The sequence below is a fragment of the Salmo salar genome, chromosome ssa25 (genome assembly GCF_905237065.1).
Source record: "Salmo salar chromosome ssa25, Ssal_v3.1, whole genome shotgun sequence".
Taxonomy (NCBI): Eukaryota; Metazoa; Chordata; class Actinopteri; order Salmoniformes; family Salmonidae; genus Salmo; species Salmo salar.
The window spans coordinates 32,666,183-32,691,729 of record NC_059466.1 but is presented as its reverse complement, the minus strand read 5'-3'; the positions used below and the strand labels follow the sequence as shown (position 1 = coordinate 32,691,729).

The 25,547-nt window shown below is 41.6% G+C and overlaps 1 protein-coding gene across 1 annotated transcript in view; it reads right to left on the bottom strand.

Moving 5' to 3' along the window:
* Positions 1–24,366, bottom strand: part of LOC106586620 (anosmin-1) — a 79,344-nt gene extending 54,978 nt beyond the window's left edge. The window contains exons 1-2 of the mRNA XM_014174105.2: positions 24,080–24,366; positions 15,750–15,797 (exon numbers count right to left, since the gene is read on the bottom strand). Coding sequence (XP_014029580.1) covers positions 15,750–15,797; positions 24,080–24,274 — 243 coding nt within the window. The 5' untranslated portion in view covers positions 24,275–24,366. The remainder of the gene's footprint in view (positions 1–15,749; positions 15,798–24,079) is intronic.
* Positions 24,367–25,547: the final 1,181 nt, after the last annotated feature.

The following is a 25,547-nucleotide window of genomic DNA, read 5'->3' as shown; positions in this document are numbered from 1 at the left end:
TGTTCTTCAATAGAGAGCGGGAAACAGTAAGCAACCTAGCAGGTGGTATCACAAACATTTTGAGTTTCACTTTAATTATTAATTTAAATGCAGTTGAAGGGAACAGACAACAAAGAGCCTTGGAGGAATATCTTGCCAGAAAGGGAGAAGGGGAAAGAGGGGGAGGAGGAGGGGAAAGAGGAGGAGGGTTCATGCATTATACATGTCATTCACAGAGGTGCCTGTTTAATTTATGAGCTCCAAAAAAAATACTAAAAAAGCCCAGCCCAGCCAGGATCGAGGCTTTGTCTGTCTGCAGTGGAATGCAATAGCAGTTCACTTAATACTTCAGGACTCTGAAGTTTCACCCATAACAGCCACCAACATCCAACTCACTACTATATAATTTCTGAAACATACTACATACCGACACAACAATCAAAGCGGCAACGAAGATGATGACTCATTCTGGTCTGGTCGTTTGGTACTGTTACATTATGCCACCAGCCAGCCAGCCAAGACAAGAGGTGAATATTACAGTGGCTGGTAATGTGAGCCTCACTTATCATCTTTCTCAGGGCTCAGTTTACATATCATGACAATTAGACTCAACAGGATGTCTCCATCAGACGGGGTCAGATGGGTTATAAACATGTCTAGTTGTCCTTTCACTGTGCTGCGGTGGCCTGGGAAAGAGATGGGCCCTCTGTGGCGGTCCCCCTCTTTGTCACACACCACTCAGTTTAACGTCCCATCTGATTACTGTACTCTAGTCTCCCCCTCATACCAGTGATAATAGGAACCGCCACATCGTCCTGCATGATGATGGATGGATAAAAGTGGAGCATAGAATGGGAGAACTATCTAATGCACTTTCCCAGCATCACTCAGTCATTTGTTTAGGCTTTGTTTCACAATGCAAGATAAGATTTCAAGTTGTGATAATCAGATAATATTTTCCACATAATAGGAGAGAAAGAGACTACCATGTAGTCCGTGGTGAATTGTGGGCAATTAAATGCATTTGGTCTTCGCCAACGTGTTCCTGTTGTTTCCATACACTGGGACTCGAGGAATTACAAATGAAATGCGGATGATTTGGAATCTGGAAGCTTCAGACCACTCACCATCTAGGTAAGAAACATCTACAACACCACAGGTCTTCATAGAGAGTGAGACTGACCTAATCACATTCCACTGCTATCTGGATCGGAAGTGTTTCTCTTAGAGAAACACTTCAAATCTACTTCTCCCACTCAACCAGCCCCCACAATCATCTAGTAGCAGACACAAATGGTAGGTCTTCCCCCTGAGTAAACTTGATCTGTATCATCTCTACCAATGAGAATATACCAGGGAACACAAAAGCCAGAATGTCAATATTCAGAGCATGAGAGGCTTTATCCAGAGGGCCACAGGGCCAGGTCAAAGGTCACTGGATTTACACTGCTGCGTGTTTGTAGGGATCAAGTGAGAGCTTAGGCTGGAATGGCCGATTTCGATTACAGAGCAATTAGGAGCCTTTGGAAATCCTAGCAGTGTAAATTACTCTTGTTGACATAGTGACCAGGCCAACTCCCACACTAATTCTGAGATAAGAGCAAAGTGTTTCTGCTGACTTCATCATACCAGTGATGCCCTACTGAATATCACAGAACAGCGTTTCCCCTAGGATGTTTTAAAAACAAGTTTCCTGCTATTATACACATTTTGCCATGGCTTATGCCTTGTTCTTATGCCATCTGCGTGACAAACAATATATTGGGTCCCATGCCATGCCAGTTTGGGAATTTTATATTTTCCCCTGACTGTCTACTTTTTATTTTGGTGATTGTTAGTTCGCAAAGATGATAGCTCCATTACCTTTTCTACATACTTTATATCTGGTTTCAGTCGTTTAAGTGTACACTGAAAAGCGTTTTACCATCCTGAAAATTATCTATATATTTTTTTAATTGCAGTGGCAGCCACAATTTAGCCTGCGGTGGTGCGCCACTACTAAATGCATGAAGGGGAAACACTGCAGACGATCTGTGCAGTTTCATTCAGGAGATGAATATGTCAAATATGTGATGGATTTGATTATAAATATCCAGTCAAAAACACCCTCCTGATGAACACTCCTTTAAAACTAACCTTCCTCATGTCTGGGTCCAAACTGTGAAAGGTTGTGTAAGAAAATAGTGATGACTTTGTATAACAAAAGGTTGACATTCCAACTTTTCCTTTAGTGATCTCAGAATAGGAGAGGACTAAGCTATGGGCTGAGCTTGTGGGTGCTGATAAGTTACACAGCCAGTAGAAAACAGCACAGAGTTCCTTGTCTGCAGGAAAAAACTACTTGGATTCGAGCAGATTGTCCCAGTGTGATGGGTCATTATTGTTAGAAGAGGATTTGACAAGCAGTTGTGATTAAAATAATCCTTCTAGAAATGCAAGAACATAAAACAAACACCTTACATTTGACAAGGAGACGTGTAAAATTGTGCTAGCTGTGTAAGCCTCTGATTAACAGTTTATTTGGGCGTTTGAAAACAGTTGATGCATGGTTAAACAGTAAGTGTCCCAAATAGCTCCTTAAAATGACAAAAACAAATATCTGTTTATGTTGGTGATTCTCCGAGAGATGCCATATGGCGCAATTCAACTATCCCTTCCTCTTTTCACTAGGAGTGATCCATCACTGCCTGAGAAAGTCTAGAGGCTGTAACCTCAGTGAGACAATGCTCGTCTCCAGCATCACTGGTCTTGCGGGTTCTTTCCCTGTCTCCCGATTCACGTTGTCAATTATGATCTCAACAAATAGCAGGCAATAGAGCAACCCCCCTCAGCCAATGAAACTTAACAGCCATGTCCAGATCAGGTCCTTCCTGCTGGGACTGACCAGCCTTGCTTCACTCCTCCTCCGCCACACACACAAACAAAAAAGGCTGGCCTCAAACTCACACATTCTTCAAATATAAAAGGGCGGAGACTGGAAATAATACAAACAGTTAGCAATGTGTGCACACAGAGTTGAACCTAAATAAAATATTGTTCTAAGAACTAATGCCACTGTCTAATGAGATGAGAAAAATTATCATTGTGAAGGAATACCAGTTAGAACAATTGTGAGTTCATCTCAATATTTGGTCCAATGGTATGCATGACACTTCACTTCTAGAACTAAGCGTGTTTTAGTCTTCAGTCAGAGTCTAGATATGACAGCACACACGCTTGACAGTAGTGGAGGCTGCTGAGGGGAGAACAGCTCACAATAAATGTCCGGAACAGAACAAATGGAATGGCATCAAGCACCTGGAAATCATGTATTTGATACCGTCCCACAGATTCCACTCCAGTAATTACCACAAGCCCGTTCTCCCCAATTAAGGTGACACCAACCTCCTGTGCTTGACAGTGATTTTCACTCAGACGTGGAGGGATCTGTCCATAATGGTGGTGTGGCTGGATGTGGTGGGTGAGGACAGAGGTGTCGGTGGCCACTGAGGGTCTGGCTCGACCACCACCAAAAGGTGGATTGAAGTGCGTCCAAGCAAACAAAACAGTCCCAGCCATGCCCCGACCATAAACCATCCACACAGCACTTAGATATTTTTACTGCGCCGCCAAATACGACTGCCTGCCGCCAGAGAAAACATGGCCCCACAAAGACCTTAGCACTCAGGACACACCAACAGCATTTGCTGGCCGAGAGTTCTTAGCACCTCAATGTAATTTGCGAAACGAGTGCGCACCGATTTTACATGTAGAACCAAATCGCCAAAAAAATGTCCGCAGACAGACGTCTACAGCGGGTTGTCCCTAAAACCCAGCAAGCTGAATGATTGGCAGACAAACACTACATCCACATTCAGTGTGATGTGTGTGAGCCTTTAGTAAATTGCCATGACATACTCTAGAAGTTTGTAGCCAATGAAGAATGTGATATTTTCCCAGAGCACATGCCATCATTTTCTTAATGCAGATTAAGGAAAAAGCCAAAGCTACCAATTTAATTTTATTGGACTGATTGACCTAGAAAAACACTACTGTTGGGGAACCCGGATAATTATTTTTGCCGTGAGAAAACTAGTGGGTAAGAAAGGGGGGAGGGGGTGAAAGACACTTAAACACGAGACTTACATAGCTCTCCACTGCTTGCTATTCAAGCAAACTGTACTGTAGCATTCGTCACAAAATGTAAAGGTTGGGTTGAGATGTGTGTAATCCAATAGAACAAACAATGTGTTAGTTCTTATTGCAGGGATGTCTAGCTCTATGGGTATGATGGGTAAGGAGAGTCAAAAAGTAACCTGGAGCGTTTCAGTTCCGTGAAGGTCATCCACAACTCATTGCCGTTAATTAGCTGTCCTGCAGACAATGTTGCTTTACAAAGCTTCTCTACTGGCAAGCTCTGAAAACCTTAGTGGGTTGGTGATGCGGCAGATGGGGTGGAAAGTCGTCAGTTCACTGAAATCGTCCATTCACTGCTGTGGGATGTTATACTACAGATTCATAGATTACTTATTTTAATGTTTGCAATGGGCTGAACTTTCTAGTTCACGGAGAACTCCATCTCCCCGGTCAACGATCTCCCCGGTCAACGATCTCCCCGGTCAACGATCTCCCCGGTCAACAAGTTGGCATGGTATTGTATTACATCTTTATTTCAAGGCATGATTTTCTCCTTAAATCAAAAATACACTTTGTTCTTAGACCAAATTGAAAAACTGGGTATTGAAGAAATGGGTTGAAAACTGGGTAAATTCCAGCATATCTACAGGCCAGGGTAACTGAGCATGGCACACACTGTCTTTCTCTTCTCCTTCCCTGTGAGGAGTTTGGGTAATGATAATGAAGTGCATTGCTTATTTGCAAACTGCCATTTCGCTGCCTCAAGTCAATCCTAGCATTTGATTTGGAGCTTGGATCACACCCTTGGGGAAAGCAGCCCACGTTAATGTCAGCCATACTCTGCATGTTGAAAGCTTTTCGTCTGCCACACACACACACACTCTCTCTCTCTCTCTTTGCACAAGGAGCAGGAAAAGAGAGAACGCCCTGCAGTTTGCAAACTTTCGATGAGTACCTTATCCAAATGTCTCAAGTGGGACGTTATGAAAGCAGAGTAGACCAAATGACAATAGCTCAATAGCTCATACAAATGGCTGCCTGCTCTCCACTCCATCCTCCTGGCTGAATAGGGCTGGCCTGTTGTTATGGCATGCAAATGATTCCCCGCCACTGCCACCTCGCCCTGCCCCGGCAAGAGGGCAGGGGGGGTTAATCACCATGACAATGGGGGCTGCTGGGAGTTGGGAGGCTATGGAAACTGCATAGGAGAAGGCCAGGAGGACTTTCCTCCGTCTCAGTTGAATACTGTGAGGCTTTGATTTCCTTAACCACTGACAGATGGATAGGGTCACAGCATCTTTGTCTAAATAATGAACCAGTCTTTACCACACAGGGACCCCACTATGGGCCTGGATGGATGGGGCAGGCTGCAGCCCCTTGGCAAGGTAGACCCAGGAAGGGGGAGGATGACTTTTCAGCCAATGCTTTTGTCTCTCTGTTTGACAGGGAGCTGTTCATGAAGTAAGGAGAGGCTAATTAGAGTCTGTAGAGCCATTCACACAGAGGCACTGTACGACATGGGCCCATTTGGAGTGATTGTTTGAGCTGACACAATGGCCCCTGTGCTTTGAGAGGCTGAGAGAAAGAGAGAGCAAGGGAGGAAGGAAGGAAAGAGCGAGGAGAGAGACTATTGTGAACTTTTAATATTACTTTGAAAGATGTTACATCATGTTCACACTCCAAACAATAGTCTCTCTCCTCGTTTCAGACAATATGTCTGAAAGTGCAACCTAAACAAGTCCAAACTGCTAACTGATATGTAACACACACACTTGTTTTACTATCCTTGTGGCGACCAAACTATTGACTCCCATTCAAAATACTATTTTTCCTAACCCTACCCATAACCCCACCCATAACCCCAAACCCTAAAGTGACTGTGGAAGAGTTTAACTAAAATATTGTTGTCTATCAACAATGACAAGCTACCGGGGTCTGACAACTTGGATGGAAAATTACTGAGGATGATAGTGGACAACATTCCCAATCCTGTTCACCATCTCTTCAATTTAATCCTACAGGAAAGTGTGTGCCCTCAGGCCCGGAGGGAAGCAAAAGACGTTCCGCTACCCAAGAATAGCAAAGCACCCTTTACTGGCTCAAACAGCCGACCAATCAGCCTGTTACCAACCCTTAGTAAACGTTTGGGGGGAAAAAAATAGTGTTTGGCCAGATACAATGCTATTTCACAGTGAACAGATTTTCAGCACGCTTATAGGGAAGGGCATTCAACATGTACGGCACTTACACAAATGAGTGATGATTGGCTGAGAGAAATGTATACAGAGGGTGTTCTTTAATGGAAGCCTCTCCAAAATAAACCAGGTAGAGTCCGGCATTCTCCAGGACAGCTGTATAGGCCCCTTACTTTTATCAATCTTTACTAATGACCTGCCAGTGGCTCTGAGTAAAACCTGAGTGTCTCTGTATGCTGAGGACTCAACACAATACACATCAGCTACCACAGCAAGGGAAATCACTGCAACAGTTTCAGAATGGGTGGCAAGAAATAAGTAGTCCTAAATATTTCAAAAACTAAAAGTAATGTATTTGGGACAAATCGTTCACTAAACCCTAAACCTCAAATATTGTAATGAATAATGTGGAATTGAGCAAGTTGAGGAGACTAAACTGCCATAGTCAAAACATATTGATGCAACAGTAGCTAAGATGGGGAGAGGTCTGTCTATAATAAAGCACTTAACTCTATCAAAAAGGCAGATCCTACAGGCCCTAGATTTGTCGCACCTGGACTACTGTCCCGTCGTGTGGTCGGGTACCATAAGAGGTACTTAGGAAAATTACAATTGGCCCAGAACAGGGCTGCACGGCTAGTGCTTAACCTCACTAGGGTAGGGGGCACTATTTTCACCTCCGGATAAAAAGCATGCCCAAAGTAAACTGCCTGCTACTCAGGCCCAGAAGCTAGGATATGCATATAATTAATAGATTTGGATAGAAAACACTCAAGTTTCCAAAACTGTTAAAATAATATTTGTAGTTTTCTATTGAATGCCATTACAGTATCCATTGACTTAGGACTCAAATTGCACTTCCTATGGCTTCCACTAGATGTCAACAGTCTTTAGAAATTGTTTCAGGCTTGTATTCTGAAAAATGAGGGAGTAAGACCACTTTGAATGAGTGGACACTGCAGTGTCCCAGAGGTTTTTCATGCGCACGACCAAGAGCATGCCTTTCTTGTTTTCCTTTTATATTGACGAAGCTATTGTCCGGTTGAAATGTTATTGATTATTATGACTAAAAACAACCTGAGGATTGATTATAAACATCGTTTGACATGTTTCTACGAACTTTACTGATACTTTTCGGATTTTTCCTCTGTCTGTTGTGACTGCCTTTGAGCCTGTGGATTACTGAACAAAACACGAACAAAACATAGGTTTTTGGATATAAAGAGGGACTTTATCGAACAAAACAAACATTGAGTAAATGGGAGTCTTGTGAGTGCAACCATATGAAGATCAAAGGTAAGTGACTAATTTTATCACCATTTCTGACTTGTGTAACTCCTCTACTTGGCTGGTAACTGTTTGTAATGATTTGGCTGCTGGGCGCTGTTCTCAGATAATCGCACGGTATGCTTTCGCCGTAAAGCCTTTTTGAAAACTGACACCGTGGTTGGATTAACAAGAAGTTCATCTTTAAACCGATGAATTTTTATAATGAGTATTTCTGTTTTTGAATTTGGCGCTCTGCAATTTCACTGGATGTTGGCCAGGTCCCTAGAGAGGTTAAAATGTGCGCAGAGAGTTAACATTAATTTTATGCATGTCAACCTCTCCTGGCTCAAAGTAGAGGAGAGATTGACTTCATCACTACTTGTATTTACATGTTGAACGCAACGAGCTGCCTGTTTAAACTACTAGCACACAGCTCAGACACCCATGCATACAAGACATGCCACCAGAGATCTATTCAGTCAAAGTCTAGAATAGACTATGGGTGTCACACAGTACTACATAGAGCCATGACTACATGGAACTCTATTTCACATAAAGTAACTCATGCAAGCAGTAGAATTAGACTTAAAACACAGATAAAAATACACCTTATGGAACAGCGGGGACTGTGGAGACACACAATAACATACGCACACATGGATTTTGTGTTGTAGATATATGTGGTAGTAGAGTAGTGGCCTGAGGGCACACACATAATGTATTGTGAAATGTATACAATTAAAACATTTTACAACTGCCTTAATTTTGGTGGACCCCAGGAAGAGTAGATATCCTCACAAGGATAGTAAAACAAGGAAAATTCGGACGTGACATTTCACCAGGCCCCCCAAGGAAAAAGGCTATTTTAGGGTTAAGCTAATGGGGGGAGCCATAATAAATACAAATACAAACCCTAAAATAGCCTTTCCTTGGCGGGCATGGCGAAATGTCCCACTTGTCCGAATTTTCCTTGTTTTACTAATCTTGTGAGCATATCTGGTTCCAAGGATTGTAAAACCAAAAAATTATTATAAAAAGAAAATGACACACACACACACACACACACACACACACACACACACAGCGAAACAAGGTAAACAAGTACAAACGGACATGTTTGTTAGAATCTCTGGCATTTTCAGAGTTCTAGCAATGTAGCCGGTTGATTATGAAAACAGTATGCAGTGCTTGGACTTGCAGCCAGCAACAGCCTTTTCAAACATAAAACTCATGATGAATGACTGGGGAATGACTTGTGCCAAGAACTGATGTTGGCCATCACCATGGAAAGGAGAGAAACAAGTTTTGCTGCATTAAAGTGAAAACAACAGAGGCTCTCCTTTAAATGAAGCCATATCTCTCCTTTAAAAATACCCTGACGAGCTCATTAGGCATGACCTGAAAAGGATCTGGAGCCGAGAAATATTAATTTAGCATTTACATTTTTGTCATTTAGGAGATAGTCGCTTATCCAGAGCGACTTACGATGCTTTTCCCAGAGGCTCCCAGCAATATTAGATTAAGTTAATGTATTTCATTAGTGCCCTCTTTAAAAAAAAATGTAGTTCTAAATGTTGCAATGTACAGTATAATGTAATGATAATGTGCATATGATCACAGAGAAATATACACTTAAGCAATAAGGCCAGAGGGGATGTGGTATATGGCCAATATACAATGGCTAAGGGCTCTTCTTATCCACAACGCAACATGGAGAGCCTGGATACAGCCCTTAGCCGTGGTATATTGGCCAGGGGCGGCAGGTAGCCTAATGGTTAACTTCTTTGTGATCGGGGGCAGTATTTTCACGTCCGGATGAAAAGCGTGCCCAGAGTAAACTGCCTGCTACTCAGGCCCAGAAGCTAGGATATGCATATTATTAGTAGATTTGGATAGAAAACACACTGAAGTTTATAAAACTGTTTGAATGATGTCTGTGAGTATAACAAAACTCATATGGCAGGCGAAAATCTGAGAAAAATCCAACCAGGAAGTGGGAAATCTGAGGTTTGTAGTTTTTCAAGTGATTGCCTATCCAATATTCAGTGTAAATGGGGTCAGATTGCACTTCCTAAGGCTTTCACTCGATGTCAACAGTCTTCTGAAAGTTGTTTCGGGCTTCTATTGTGAAAGGGGAGTGAATAAGACCATTCACAGTAGATTGCTCAGCTGAAAGCCTTTATTTGTTGATCGTGCGCGGCCATCAGCGCGAGCTCCATTCCCTTTCCTTTCTAAAGACAAAGGAATTGTCCGGTTGGAATATTATTGAAGATTCATGATAAAAACATCCTAAAGATTGATTATATACATCGTTTCACATGTTTCTACGAACTGTAATGGATCTTTTTTGACTTTGTCTGGACTTAGTGCCCGCACCTTGTGCATTTGGATTAGTGAACTAAACCCGCGAACAAAAAGGAGGTATTTGGACATAATGAACTTTATCGAACAAAACTAACATTTATTGTGGAACTGGGATCCCTGGGAGTGCATTCCGATGAAGATCAAAGGTAAGTGAATATTTATAACGCTATTTCTGACTTTTGTTGACTCCAAAACATCACGGGTATCTGTATGGCTTGTTTTGGTGACTGAGCGCTGTACTCAAATTATTGCATGGTGTGCTTTCGCGGTAAAGATTTTCTGAAATCTGACACAGCGGTTGCATTAAGGAGAAGTTTATCTTTAAAGCATTGGGCCAGTAACCGAAAGGTTGCTAGATGAAATCCCGAGCTGACATGGTAAAAATCTGTCGTTCTGCCCCTGAACAAGGCAGTTTATTTTAATTATTTAACCAGGTAGGCAAGTTGAGAACAAGTTCTCATTTACAATTGCGACCTGACCAAGATAAAGCAACATGGCTATGCTACCCTCCAGTCTCTCGACTTCTTGGCGCTGACGGAAACATGGATTATCACAGAAAACTCTGCTACTCCTACTGCCCTCTCCTCGTCTGACCACGTGTTCTCGCATACCCCGAGAGCATCTGGTCAGCGGGGTGGTGGCACTGGAATCCTCATCTCTCCCAAGTGGACATTCTCTCTTTCGCCCCTGACCCATCTGTCTATCTCCTCCTTTGAATTCCATGCTGTCACAGTCACTAGCCCATTCAAGCTTAACCTGTTTAGGATAGGGGGCAGTATTTTCACGGCCGGATAAAAAACGTATCCGATTTAATCTGGTTATTACTCCTGCCCAGAAACTAGAATATGCATATACTTGTTTGATTTGGATAGAAAACACCCTAAAGTTTCTAAAACTGTTTGAATGGTGTCTGAGTATAACAGAACTCATATGGCAGGCCAAAACCTGAGAAGATTCTATACAGGAAGTGCCCTCTGACCATTTCTTGGCCTTCTATAGCCTCTTTATCGAAAACAGAGGATCTCTGCTGTAACGTGACATTTTCTAAGGCTCCCATAGGCTCTCAGAAGGCGCCAGAACAGGGAATGATGACTCTGCAGTCCCTGGGCGAAAAACAGTAGGGGATTTGGATAGTGGTCGATCTGAGAACAATGACACGGGTGCGCGCGTGCACGTGAAGAGTCCATTTTACATTTTCAGTCTTTGAACAAAAACAACGTCTCCCGGTCGGAATATTATCGCTATTTTACGAGAAAAATCACATAAAAATGGATTTTAACCTGTTAGGGCTAGGGGGCAGTATTTGCACGGCCGGATAAAAAACGTACCCGATTTAATCTGGTTATTACTACTGCCCAGAAACTAGAATATGCATATACTTGTTTGATTTGGATAGAAAACACCCTAAAGTTTCTAAAACTGTTTGAATGGTGTCTGTGTATAACAGAACTCATATGGCAGGCAAAAACCTGAGAAGATGCTGTACAGGAAGTGCCCTCTCTGACCATTCCTTGGGCTTCTTGACTCTTTTTATTGAAAACTTAAGATCTTTGCTGTAACGTGACACTTCCTACGGCTCCCATAGGCTCTCAGAACCCGGGAAAAAGCTGAATGATGTCGAGGCAGCCCCTGGCTGAAAAACATTAGCGCCTTTGGTAAGTGGTCTATCAGAGGACAATGAGACTGAGGCGCGTGCACGAGGCGACCCCATGTTTTTATTTTCTCTCTCTTTGTACTAAAACACAGATTCCCGGTCGGAATATTATCGCTTTTTTACGAGAAAAAGGGCCTAAAAATTGATTTTAAACAGCGGTTGACATGCTTCGAAGTACTGTAATGGAATATTTAGATTTTTTGTCACGAAACGCGTCGGGCGCGTCACCCTTCTTTACACTTCGGATAGTGTCTTGAACACACGAACAAAACAGAGGATATTTTAACATAACTATGGATTATTTTGAACCAAACCAACATTTGTTATTGAAGTAGAAGTCCTGGGAGTGCATTCTGACGAAGAACAGCAAAGGTAATAACATTTTTCTTATAGTAAATCTGACTTTGGTGAGGGCTAAACTTGGTGGGTGTCTAAATAGCTAGCCCGGCATCACAGGGCTATCTACTTAGAATATTGCAAAATGTGCTTTCACCGAAAAGCTATTTTAAAATCGGACACCGCGATTGCATAAAGGAGTTCTGTATCTATAATTCTTAAAAATATTTTTTATGTTTTTTGTGAACGTTTATCGTGAGCAATTTAGTAAATTCACCGGAAGTATGCTAGTTCTGAACGTCACATGGTAATGTAAAAAGCTGGTTTTTGATATAAATATGAACTTGATTGAACAAAACATGCATGTATTGTATAACATAATGTCCTAGGCGTGTCATCTGATGAAGATCATCAAAGGTTAGTGCTGCATTTAGCTGTGATTTGGGTTTATGTGACATTATATGCTAGCTTGAAAAATGGGTGTCTGATTATTTCTGGCTGGGTACTCTGCTGACATAATCTAATGTTTTGCTTTCTCTGTAAAGCCTTTTTGAAATCGGACAGTGTGGTTAGATTAACGAGAGTCTTGTCTTTAAAATGGTGTAAAATAGTCATATGTTTGAGAAATTGAAGTAATAGCATTTCTAAGGTATTTTAATAACGCGCCACAGGATTCCACTGGCTGTTACGTAGGTGGGACGATTTCGTCCCACCTTCCCTAGAGAGGTTAAACAGCATTTGACATGCTTCGAAGTACGGTAACGGAATATTTTGAAATGTTTTGTCACGATACGCGCCGGCACGTCACCCTTCGGATAGTGTCTTGAACGCAAGAACAAAACGCCGCTATTTGGATATAACTATGGATTATTTGGAACCAAACCAACATTGGGTGTAAAGTAGAAGTCCTGGGAGTGCATTCTGACGAAGAACAGCAAAGGTAATCCAATTTTTCTTATAGTAAATCTGAGTTTGGTGAGTTCCAAACTTGGTGGGTGTCAAAATAGCTAGCCATGATGGCCGGGCTATCTACTCAGAATATTGCAAAATGTGCTTTCACCGAAAAGCTATTTTAAAAATCGGACACCGCGATTGCATAAAGGAGTTCTGTATCTATAATTCTTAAAATAATTATGTTTTTTGTGAACGTTTATCGTGAGTAATTTAGTAAATTCACCGGAAGTTTTCGGTGGGTATGCTAGTTCTGAACGTCACATGCTAATGTAAAAAGCAGTTTTTTGATATAAATATGAACTGATTGAACAAAACATGCATGTATTGTATAACATAATGTCCTAGGAGTGTCATCTGATGAAGATCAAAGGTTAGTGCTGCATTTAGCTGTGGTTTTGGTTTTTGTGACATTATATGCTAGCTTGAAAAATGGGTGTGTGATTATTTCTGGCTGGGTACTCTCCTGACAATCTAATGTTTTGCTTTCGTTGTAAAGCCTTTTTGAAATCGGACAATGTGGTTAGATAAAGGAGAGTCTTGTCTTTAAAATGGTGTAAAATAGTCATATGTTTCAAAAATGGAAGTTTTGGGATTTTTGAGGAGTTTGTAATTCGCGCCACGCCCATCATTGGATATTGGAGCGGTGTTCCGCTAGCGGAACATCTAGATGTAAAAGGCTAAAATTGCAAACCACCACATTTAAACATGGTAAGGTGACTGGGAATATGGCAGAAAACAAACAGTAGTCATTCCCTCCGCAAGGCAATCAAACAGGCAAAACGTCAGTAGAGAGACGAGTGGAGTTGCAATTTAACAGCTCAGACACAAGACATGTGGCAGGGTCTACAAAAGGAAAGCCAGCTACGTCGCGGACACCGTCATCTGGCTTCCGGACAAGCTTAACATGTTCTTTGCCCACTTTGAGGATAACACAGTGCCACCGATACAGCCCCCTACCAAGGACTGTGGGCTCTCCTTCTCCGTGGCCGACGTGAGTAAGACATTTAAACGCATTAACCCTTGCAAGGCTGCCGGCCCAGACGGCATCCCAAGCCGAGTCCTCAGAGCATGCGCAGATCAGCTGGCCATCCCAGTCTGCTGTCCCCACATGCTTCAAGATAGCCACCATTGTTCCTGTACCCAAGAATGCAAAGGTAACTGAACTAAATGACTATTGCCACGTAGCACTCACCTCTGTCATCATGAAGTGCTTTGAGAGACTGGTCAAGGATCATATCACCTCCACCTTACCTGTCACCCTAGACCCACTTCAATTTGCTTACCGCCTCAATAGGGCCACAGACGATGCAATCGCCATCACACTGCCCTATCCCATCTGGACAAGAGGAATACCTACGTAAGAATACTGCTCATTGAATGCTGAGCCATAGTCAACACCATAGTACCCTCCAAGCTCATCATTAAGATTGAGGCCCTGGGTTTGACATTGCTCGTCCATATATTTATATATTCTTAATTCCATTCCTTACTTAGATTTGTGCGTATTGGGTATGTGTTGTGAAATTGTTAGATATTACTTGTTAGATATTGCTGTCAGAACTAGAAGCACAAGGATTTCGCTACACTCGCAATAACATCTGTTAAACACAATTTGATTTGAAGGAACATAGAAATATTTAAATATCAAACAAAAGGGGATTGGTTACATGTGGGCATGCATACAAGACGCTGATTGTAATTCATCTTCATAACAAATGCAATACTGTGAAGTCAGCAAAGGCTGTTATGCAGTTTGACGTTTCACTGTGTTTCATATTATCCATGTAGTCATTTATAATCAGAGGGTGTCCAAATCATCCTTTGTAAATCATACTGTCCAACACTGATTGGGCCCAAATGTTCAGCATACGAGCTCTGACAAATGAACTGGGTGTCCTTGGACATTTCCAGGTATATGATTTAGAATACAACCTCAATAAAACAGCGTGAGAAACACAAACATTAACACAGGAGAGCATTTGTTTTCTCTACCTGTGCTCCATGCCAAATGAACAAGCCATACGAGCTAGTACAGACAAGGATGAGATCCAAATTGGTCATCACCTTCATAATAGCACGCGTCACATAAGCTATTTAGACAATGTTTTTATAACAATGGAAAACACAGGAGATGAAAAACAAAAAACGGTGTGAATGAGAACACTCAGCTAGACTATTTACTTCCTGGATGAAATTCAGTCTTCATACTATGACCCAATCAGAACCAACGAGTAGGTCGGTTGCTGCTGTCATGGTTTATGTGAACAGAAGAGTTTGACAGACAGAGCGCATCAGTTACTGTATGAAATGGCACCCTATTGTCAGTAAAGTGCACTGGTTTTGGCCAGAGTCACATAGGGGCAGGCCAAAAGGTGGTCCCCTATAAATAGTGACTAGGGTTCAGAGTTGCCCCATGTGTTTGAGCTCCACTGTTGTGTCATTGTCATCCGCCTATCTGGTTGTTGTCCCAGAATGCCCTGGGCTGAGCCTGTTCTCAGTCTACTGTCTGCTCAGTGGGCTCAGCACCACAGTGAAGCTGAGAGGAGGTATCAGCAGCATCCTTCCATAGCACCTGTCAGTCTTTCTATCAACCGTCTTCGGGACAGGGCACGAAACCCAAACAAAGACCGTTGGGAAACGGAGGACAAAATGGCCTACTGGAATTTTAATAAACAAAGAGCTGTATCAGAAATGAGTTGTGGAATCTCAATAACTCTAGAACAACTTGACTGATGAGAAGGTAAAGAGCATAACAGCTATCACAGTTTAAAATTGTTTACCTAGAACGTCTATAAAGTTTGGGTATAAATCAGGTCTCAAACTTGTTTTGTACATTTCTTGTCATTTAGTTTAAGCATATGCAGCCAAGACTTGTTACATACCTTTGAGCACTGTTTGTGATTCTGACACCACACCAAGGATCCATTATTCTGTAAATGAAAATAGAAAGAAGATTATGACTTATGATTTTATATGGAGAAAATATATTCAGTCATTGTCAATGCAATGCAAAACAAAGAGTTTCATTCCAGGACACACAGTAGCTATTCACACTACAATTCAAACAAACATCTGAAAAACAAAAAAAAGGAGTGCTCTGAATCCGTTTCACCACAAAGAAAAACATTTTCAATTTTTTTTTTTTTTTTAAATTAGAAGTTAAGATTCTTTCACCCCAATGTGAATCCTAAGGAAGCAAAGTCAGAGTGGGGCCAGTCAGAGTCTGGTCACTTTCAGTGTCGTTCAGAATTGGAGGTGCCTGCATTTGATCTCACAACAGACATCCCAGAGGTCACTCGCATAGGAATTGATGTCAGCACTCGTATGGAGACTGCAGACACCTCCAATACCCCCTTAATTGCTGTGTGTCACCTTCTGGGTCCCATGAAGCCAAAAATTTGGTCCTAATTGTGCCTAAAGACAAAGTGTCTCCCTGTCATCTTGAGAAGTTCTAATGGCTTAAATGCCCGACACAAGTGGCCATTTCCTGAGTTCCAATAGAGAAAAGGACCACAAGACTATTCTCTCCAATATGGATTCACTTGGACATTAAATGTAAGATAAATGATCGCCCAGACAAAATTGACCATTTGATTAGGGGCTAAAAAGGGCTAAAAAGGGCTAAAATTGCACTCTGGCTGTAGGTAGGAAAATTCATGTGCTTCATTGGTTAGCTCAAATTCCCAATGAAGTTCGTTTTCCATTATGAATAGTTTGGACATATCAAATATAGAGAAAGGAAACCTAAATAAAGGCAATGAGTGTGAATTTCCATTAGCTGACGTATGTTACAAATGAAAGGTCACCGTTAGACAAGAATCAGTGCTTTGTTCTGTACAATAAGACACTGCGGCAGGACTGACTGACTAGCCAAACTTTAAGGGTCTGCAAACCAAAAAGTCTGCTCAAGTTCAATGTCAAGTTCAAAGCCTTCTCAAACAATGTAATCCAGTGGAAATTCCCAGTGAGACCTCAGGAAAGAACTCATCATTAAAGGCTTTACTTTGCCATCCAGTACCAGTGAGCACTGCGTGTTTGGTGTCAAGTATAACGGTCAGCTGGCTTCAAAGACATTCATGGTACATCAGGAATTCTAGAGCAGACTTCTAAAGCTGTAGTACTTAATTGTGTAACTGCATTTGCAATACTGTAACACAGAAGTTACTGAAAACAGTTTTTCCCCTCGCAGACATCATTGCACGTGCGATAGAGCACAATATTTACAATGTTTTTTGTACCATGCTGAGCGACGCTCCTCAGCTCGGCAACAATAATGGTGGTGGGGTAGCCAGTGGTTGAGGCCGCTATTTCCCCCCTACAGCGGATTCCACCTTTAAACGTCCATTCAACAAGCTGCTCTACTGCCAATTTTAATAACATTAAAATAAATCCATGTTACTAATGAACAGGATGCCTGACTGACAAAACTTCTCATAATTTTACCAAACAAATCAGTAGGGAATTGCCAGGGACCTCACGATAATGTATCACCATACTTAGGTGCAGATACGATATCTATTGCGATTCTATATGCATTTCGATTTGATACTGTGATTTTATTGCTATTTGATGTTCCAAACATACTGCTTACCATATGTCTGACACAGAGGACAAGAGAGAGCCATGAGAAAATAAAGTTATCAGTCATGGAAAGAAGTGCTGAAAATAAATTTGCTCCCTATTTAAAAAGAAGATGCAGAATAAGCTATGAAGGAAAAATACTGGAGTTTTGGTGTGGGTATAGCCAACTAGCGTCAAAATTATACTGCGATAGTCAAAACGATACATCAAAAATAATATAAAGATTATGTAACTTTATCGATTTCCCCCCCCCCATCACTATGTTCTACCTATAGATTACATTTCAAAGACAGCACCTGACATTTTGGAACAGGAAAACTTGAAGAATGCACCTTTATGGCAGGCTGCAACAGGGAATGGTACAGTAAGCAATACTACAGAAGAGAAGTATGTAAACTGAAAATACAAAACATTAAGAACACCTGCTCTTTCCATGACAGATTAACCAGGTGACAGCTATGATCCCTTATTGACGGAACTTGTTAAATCTACTTTAAAATCAGTGTACATAAAGGGGAGGAGAAAGGTTAAAGAAGGATTTTTAAGCCATCACACAATTGAGACATGGATTGTGTATGTGTGCAAGACAAAATATTTAATTGCCTTGAAACGAGGCATGATAATAGTTGCCAGGCACAGGTACACCGGTTTTGAGAACTGCAACGCTGCTGGGTTTTTCCACACAACTGTTTCCCGTGGGGATCAAGAAACCCAAAGGACATCCAGCCAATTTGACAACTGTGGGAAGCATTGGATTCAACATGGGCCAGCATCCCCGTGGAATGCTTTTGACACCTTGTAGAGTCCATACCCTGATGAATTGAGGCAGTTCTGAGAGCAAGAGGGGGTGGAACTCAATATTAGGAAGGTGTTCGGAAAGTATTCAGACCCCTTGACTTTTTCCACATTTTGTTGTTACAGCCTTATTCTAAAATTAAATGATTTTTTCCCTCTCGATCTACACACAATACCCCATAATGACAAAAACAGGATGAGCAAAAACCAAGCCATGAGGTCGAAGGAATTGTCCGTAGAGCTCGAGACAGGATTGTGTCGGGGCACAGATCTGGCAATGGGTACCCAAAAATGTCTGCTACATTGAAGGTTCCCAAGAACACAGTAGCCTCCATCGTTCTTAAATTGAAGAAGTTTGGAACCACCAAGACTCTTCCTTGAGCTGGTCGCACGGCCAAACTGAGCAATCAGGGGAGAAGGACCTTGGTCAGGGAGGTGACCAAGAACCCGATGGTCACTCTGACAGAGCTCCAGAGTTCCTCTGTGGAGATGGGAGAACCTTCCAGAAGCACAACCATCTCTGCAGCACTTCACCAATTAGGCTTTTATTGTCTGGCCACTCCTCAGTAAAAGGCACATGAGAGCCCACTTGGAATTTGCCAAAAGGCACCTAAAGGACTTTCAGACCATTAGACTCTATACTGATGAAACCAAGATTGAACTCTTTGGCCTGAATGCCAAGCTCAATGTCTGGAGGAAACCTGGCACCATCCCTACGGTAAAGCATCATGCTGTGGGGATGTTTTTCAGCGGCATGGACTGGGAGACTAGTCAGGATCAAGGGAAAGATGAACGGAGAAAAGTACAGAGAGATCCTTGATGAAAACCTGCTCCAGAGCACTCCAGACCTCAGACTGGGGCAAAGGTTCACCTTCTAGCAGTACAACGACCCTAAGCACACAGCCAACACAACACAGGAGTGGCTTTGGAAAAAGTCTCTGAATGTCCTTAAGTGGCCCTGCCAGAGCCCCGGACTTGAACCCGATCGAACATCTCTGGAGAGAACTGAAAATAGCTGTGCAGCGACGCTCCCCATCCAACCTGACAGAGCTTGAGAGGATCTGCAGAGAAGAATTGGAGAAACTCCCTAAATACAGGTGTGCCAAGCTTGTAGCGACATACCCAAGAATACTCGAGGCTGTAATTGCTGCCAAAGGTGTTGAGTAAAGGGTGTGAATACATATGCAAATGAAATATCTGTTTTTCATATTTAATACATTTGCAAACATTTCTAAAAACCTGTTTTTACTTTGTCATTATGGGGTATTGTGTGTAGATTGATGAGGGGGGAAAAAAACTATTTAATCCATTTTAGAATAAGGCTGTAACAAAATGTGTAAAAAGTCAAGGGGTCTGAATACTTTCCAAATGCACTGTATTTTGATTGAAATGTTGTGCTATATAACATTATGGATATTTTTTTATGTGTAGGCTCATACAAATCTAAATGGTATTAAATATATTTTTTATTTATTTATGATCAAACAAATCTAAATAATATCTCAAGTGACAGTAAATAAACCCCTGGCATTTACACTGCGGGAGAACACTCTAGATCATTTATACAAATTGTCACGAGTCCTGACCCGCTCCTAAATAACAGGCCTAGTTCTTAACGCCTTTCTCAGCCCATTTGTCAGTGGCGACAGATAGGGATCTGCAAAGGGGCTAATTTTGCTCAGTGACAGCATATCTGCAGCACTGGAGGGGCACAGTGTGACGTTACCCCAGCTGTCCAGGCCTGACCCCAGCATGTCATGGAGCAATGGGGAATAATTATAGGTCAGGACTTCATCCCAACGACACAGTGGCATTCCTCAGCAGTTTCAACATTATGCAGTGCTGCTGAGGGACTGTCAAAGACACTGATCGATTAATACCTTCCAGATCAAGACATTCACTACAGAAAAAATAAGCCAAATAATTGCACTGTGTGTCTGAATGCTGGAGGTGAACTCACAGCTTTCTCTGTGTCACTGGTGAAGTCTTGTAAACACAGATTCACCCCAGAGATGTATTATGACTTGTGTCAGTTGAGAAGGTAGAGCAGGTGGCCGGGGGCATGTTGTATTGTCTAGACATTTGAGGAACATAGGCAAAAAGCCTGCTCTGCATTCCTTCATTTGAAAAACGTTCTCTTTTGTTTCCTGTTCATCTTTAAGATTTTTTTGTGACATCTCTGTTCAGTGTTCACTTTCTACATACCATTTTTCAGAAACTAATATTGTGTAGCTGCAGTACTACATTATATTAAAATTAGTGCTGATGAATATATTTATGTTTTCAGCAATTCTGCACAGAAATTGTACATCACTGACATCGGTAAAATACCGGACAAACATCTATTTGGATCGAAACATTGTCAACCAATAAATATATGTGTAGCACATCTTGGTGTGCAGACTAGACTTTATTATTTTATGGATTAGTCTGGCCCAGCACCCCATTCAGCACCCCTATGATTTCATAGGCAATTCAAACCCTAGGCAGAGACAGCTCAAAGAGCAAGCAACCTGCCTATATGTCAATCAACAACCCAGGAGCCTCTCTGGACCAAAATAACTAAGCAACCCCCTAGGTCATGTCATCTATTGACTGGCTCAAATAAAAGCCCTTCAGATCTAAGTCCATAGCTGTGGGCTCTGGGTAAATAAAATGTGAATGGAAAGGCAGGGATAGTGACAGAGTCCTGTTCTTCAGGATAACATACACGAGTAGTAATATAATAGGAGCTATAAGTGAATGTTGTATCACATTGAAATGTTGAAGGTGTTGAGGCTGTATCCTGTCAGGAATGTGTATCGTTTGTCTGAGGAGACACTAGAGGGTGTACCAGGCAGTAGCACTCACTGAGCGCTGACATTTACAGACACGACTGGCATGGATTAAATGCTTTTACAGAGAGGTGAGGCCAAGCTACATAGACCCCTATTCATCCCGTCTTCACTAATAAAAAAGTCCACACGAGACAAGCAGTGGCTGTCGTCTGATTCCACCCCAACTTATTTAATATCAAATAAGTGGACACGGAAAAACGACTTTCTTTCCTCAGCAATGAACATAAGTCTCTCAAGTGCAATACTAACTTTCAGTACCTCCGCTAATTGGGTATATAAAAAAAAAAATGTAATTCCATTTATGACTTCAAATGTAATAACAAGTCCACACCTTGTTTTTTGGCTTCATGGGTCCTCACATAAATAATCCACGACAAGCCTGGTGCTTTCAGAATGTAATAGTGAACAGAGAACTAAGTTCACTCTTAATATTTTAAAGTGTCCAGTGACCATATTTATGACTGGGTGTTCCCCTCTCTGTCTATTGTACCAGGTTGACAAGTCCCCTATAAGCGAAGTAAAATGTCAATAAAAACCTCTGTATTTGGAAGTAATTCTACATTCATAAATCTTAAATTGCCATAAATCCAAAAACCAAAAGGCCATGCCTTTTTCCAACTGCATCTTCAGTCTGTTTCTACTAAGCTCAATAACTCATCATCACTGACAATTAAAACCGTATTCCTTGGATCCTGATTCGGCCAAGTTCAAGGGAGGACTTGTCTGGGAGTTTACAGCTGAAAGTGTGAAAATCATTTCCAGTTTTTAATTTCAATATACAAACAAATGTTTCTATTAGGCTATAAATTCTATAAAAGACAATATTAAAAAAACATAGGAAAATTGTTTCTGGCTGCTACAAAAGTTATGAAACAAATTGGCTGTTGTACAATACACACAAAGAGGTTACATTATATATGTTCTAATGTGAAAAATCAAATAACAGTAAATGTCCCCTGTAGATAAAAGCTATTGCTGAAAGGGTCTATTTACATGAAACTGGAAACTTTGTGTGTCTTGGTTTCCTTAAACAGTATTAAATTACCCCTATTACTAAGAAGGAATGCTTTCCGAGTTGAATTAAGAGGTCTAAAGTCTCAATCATATTAGAGGGAGGCGAGCAGCCACCCGGCCGGGCCTGCTCTGTAATAAGATCTGGCAGAGGAAGCAGATCCACCTGTAGGTCGCAGCACGTTGAGCGCTGACTGGGCATGCACTAGTATTGTGGCAACAGTACATTAGAGCTTATCACATTTAGCCAAAGTGGGCCTCTGCGTTTAGCAGGAAGGTGACCTCACTGGGGATAGCATCAGTGGGCTAGTATCCCTTCTACGAAGTGTGACGCTGGAATTTGGTGGCAGGGGTTAGGGCTGGGGCACAGGGAGGTATGTGTTTTTTCAGCTGACCAGACATCCCATTTCCACATGAAAGAGCCTGCTGAGAGAGAACACAGTGCATTTGACAGTCCTCACAGAGTATCAACAATTGGCTTCTATTCTTGGAGCTGCAAGCCTGCTCACCCAGCACCTTATCACTGAGCAAAAATGCACCTCTTCCTCCTAATTTCCTGCCCTCTGACGACACCTGAGATCAAATACTAAGGCTCTGCAGTCAATTACTAGACAATTAACCCTTTATAGTCGCAGGGGAGTTCACTAGTTTCACCTCAACCTCTGACTTTTCAGTTGAATGGTGATTGATTTTATGCCTCAATATCAAATGCTTGGGCAGTGTTGAAAAGTTGTTGAAATTATCTTCAAACTAATTTATGAGAGCTTTATTACACTACCTGGTCTAATAAAGAATAACAAAACATATGACCCAACATAAACCCAACTAATATAGAGAAGAGAGACAAAGCACTCAATTGATAGTTAGTCAAAGTTGACAAGTTCTCCTGACATTGAATCCAAAACACATACAGCAATTAGTAATAAAATACAATAGTGTGAAAGGCCCGACTTCATCCTTGAAAATGCAAATGTTCACTAGTGAAAAACCAAGGGCAGATAGGAGGTGAAAGAGGAGGTGAAAGAGAGCTGGAGAATGGAAGGATCAGTGGTGAGTCCTTTTCACTGGGTCCTGAGAGAGAACTGTGTGTCCAGTGAAGGGTGAAAACTTCTGACACCACTTATCAAATCACCCAGAGGACAAGGCTAAGTACAGCAAATCACTTCTTCCAACACAAATTATAGAAGGCCATCGAAACACGCTTGGTGGTCACCATTGGTGTGTATCAGCATTGTGATCCATTTTCCAGGTTATTTATGGATAATTGTGAGGTGAGTGAAATGAATGTGGGGTGAGAAGAAAACGGCCTCATTTTGATAGACTATACACAAAGTAGAGCAAACATCCAAAGATGTGACAGGTAGCCTAGAGGTTAAGAGCATTGGGACAGGAACTGAAAGGTCGCTGGTTTGAATCCTGAGCCAACTAGGTGAAGAAGAAAAAAAGTATATGTTAATGTGACCTCGAGTAAGGTACTTAACTCTAATTGTACCTGTAAATTGCTCTGGATAAGAGTGTATGCTAAACGCCTATAATGTGAAAACCACAAATTGGTTAACAAATCTCAAGAGCAGCACTCATTACTTACTTGTATGGGTTATTAATTAACCAGTTAATTGATTTAAAAAAAACAGAATGGCAATGCTAGAATGTCCTTGCATTATACTTGTAAGTGTCATGTGCTCTGCTGCAGAATTGATCCACATAGCGGAGCGCAAAACCAAATCGACTCCTGTAGGGTAATCAACTGTGACACTTTTCGGCAAGACAAGTGAAGTCCCACAAGATTATCAATAAGCTTTTATTTCGTAGAAGATGGCAAATCGTTTACATTGACATTTCAGTACCAATAACTTATTCAACAGATGCAGTACGTGTCTTGACCTCAACTCTTGTCTCTCGAAAAATGTCTTATTTTTATTATGAGGAGGACACATAATGCGTAAATTCCGTAAAAGTTGAAGAGACTGTGAGCAATACACTCTTACCTGGGAGTGCTTGAAAAAGGCGGAGATGCGAGTGATGTGCAGGCTGAGACACCTTGAGGCACATCTAGCTCGGTAAATGCTGGCAGTGAAGAAAGAGTCATCCTGCCTGGTCCTCGAAGCGAAAGTTCCATGGGTCGACAACTCTGTAATCCATAGACACAGGGTAACACATACATTTACGCTCCTGGGCAACATTTTTCGTTTGCGGGTAGCCTATTGCTTTTTATTCGTCTACTGATCGGGCTACACTGCGTGTTGACTCCAGCGGAGAAACTAAAGAAACTTCAATTATACACTGGGGAGGAGTCAGAACCGCGTGCGCTCTGTGATTGGCGGATACCGATGTGATTGTCAAATACTGCGGGTGCCTTGTAGCAGGTAGAGGTTGTGGACTCACTATGAAGGATTTTGAAATTAACTCTATTTGAGTTAATGGTTTGAATGATTTTGTGCTATTGCTATGAATAACGTTTTAATTCAATGTCATCTCATGACATGAATTGGCTACTTATGTAACATTGACTAGGTACCGTTACCCCCTGTATATAGCTTCGTTATTGTTTTATTGTGTTATTTATTTTTTGATAAATATTATCTTAACTCTTATTTTTCTTAAAACTGCATTGTTGGTTAAGGGCTTGTGAGTAAGCATTTCACAGTAAGGTTGTTGTATTTGGCGCATGTGACAAGTAACATTTTATTTATTTGAATTAAAATATGAAGAACTTCTAGTTGCACACACTAGGCTAGAGGTTTTCACAGTGGACCCGATACACTAGGCTACCCTGTTTATCATGCAGTATTACAATCTCCCCAAAACATAAATAGCTCATCCTACATAAACCACACCTTGAATAGGAACCTCCACATTTCATGTCTTCGACCTACTGCCACCTACTGATGACACAATACATCAGAAATGCATAGTATACAGGTTGTCCAAGCCCCCCACATATGGCCCCTGGAAAGCTTCCCAGGAAACCCCTTTCGTCCAGCCTGTGCCTCACCGTTTAACAGTAGCTCGGAAAAATATTCTACCTGGAAAACAATTAAAACCATCTTAAAACAAATTCCTCAACATGGTCTCCCATTATCTGGCATTGTTTCATAGCCCAGGGATTGGAGCAAATATGACATGTAGGAAAATATTTAAATCCTTGCCATTTATTGATAAAAAAAAAACATCCGTATTTAATAAGAAAGTTCCCTAGGGGGAACTAGACACTGTTGCTCTGCTGTTCTCAGCTTACAGGAGTGCTTTCTTGTATACCATTACAGCCACAATGTAATGAACTTTTATTAGTGTTTCTTTTAAACAGTATGCAGAATGGGGTCCAAACGGAGACTTACACAATCATTCGACTTTGGGTCAGGTAGCCAACTCGCCCTGGGCCAGCGATGCTCAGTGCCAAATATTTCAGCCCTTACCTCTCTCTCTCGCACTCATGAAATGGGTCTGTTAATGAGG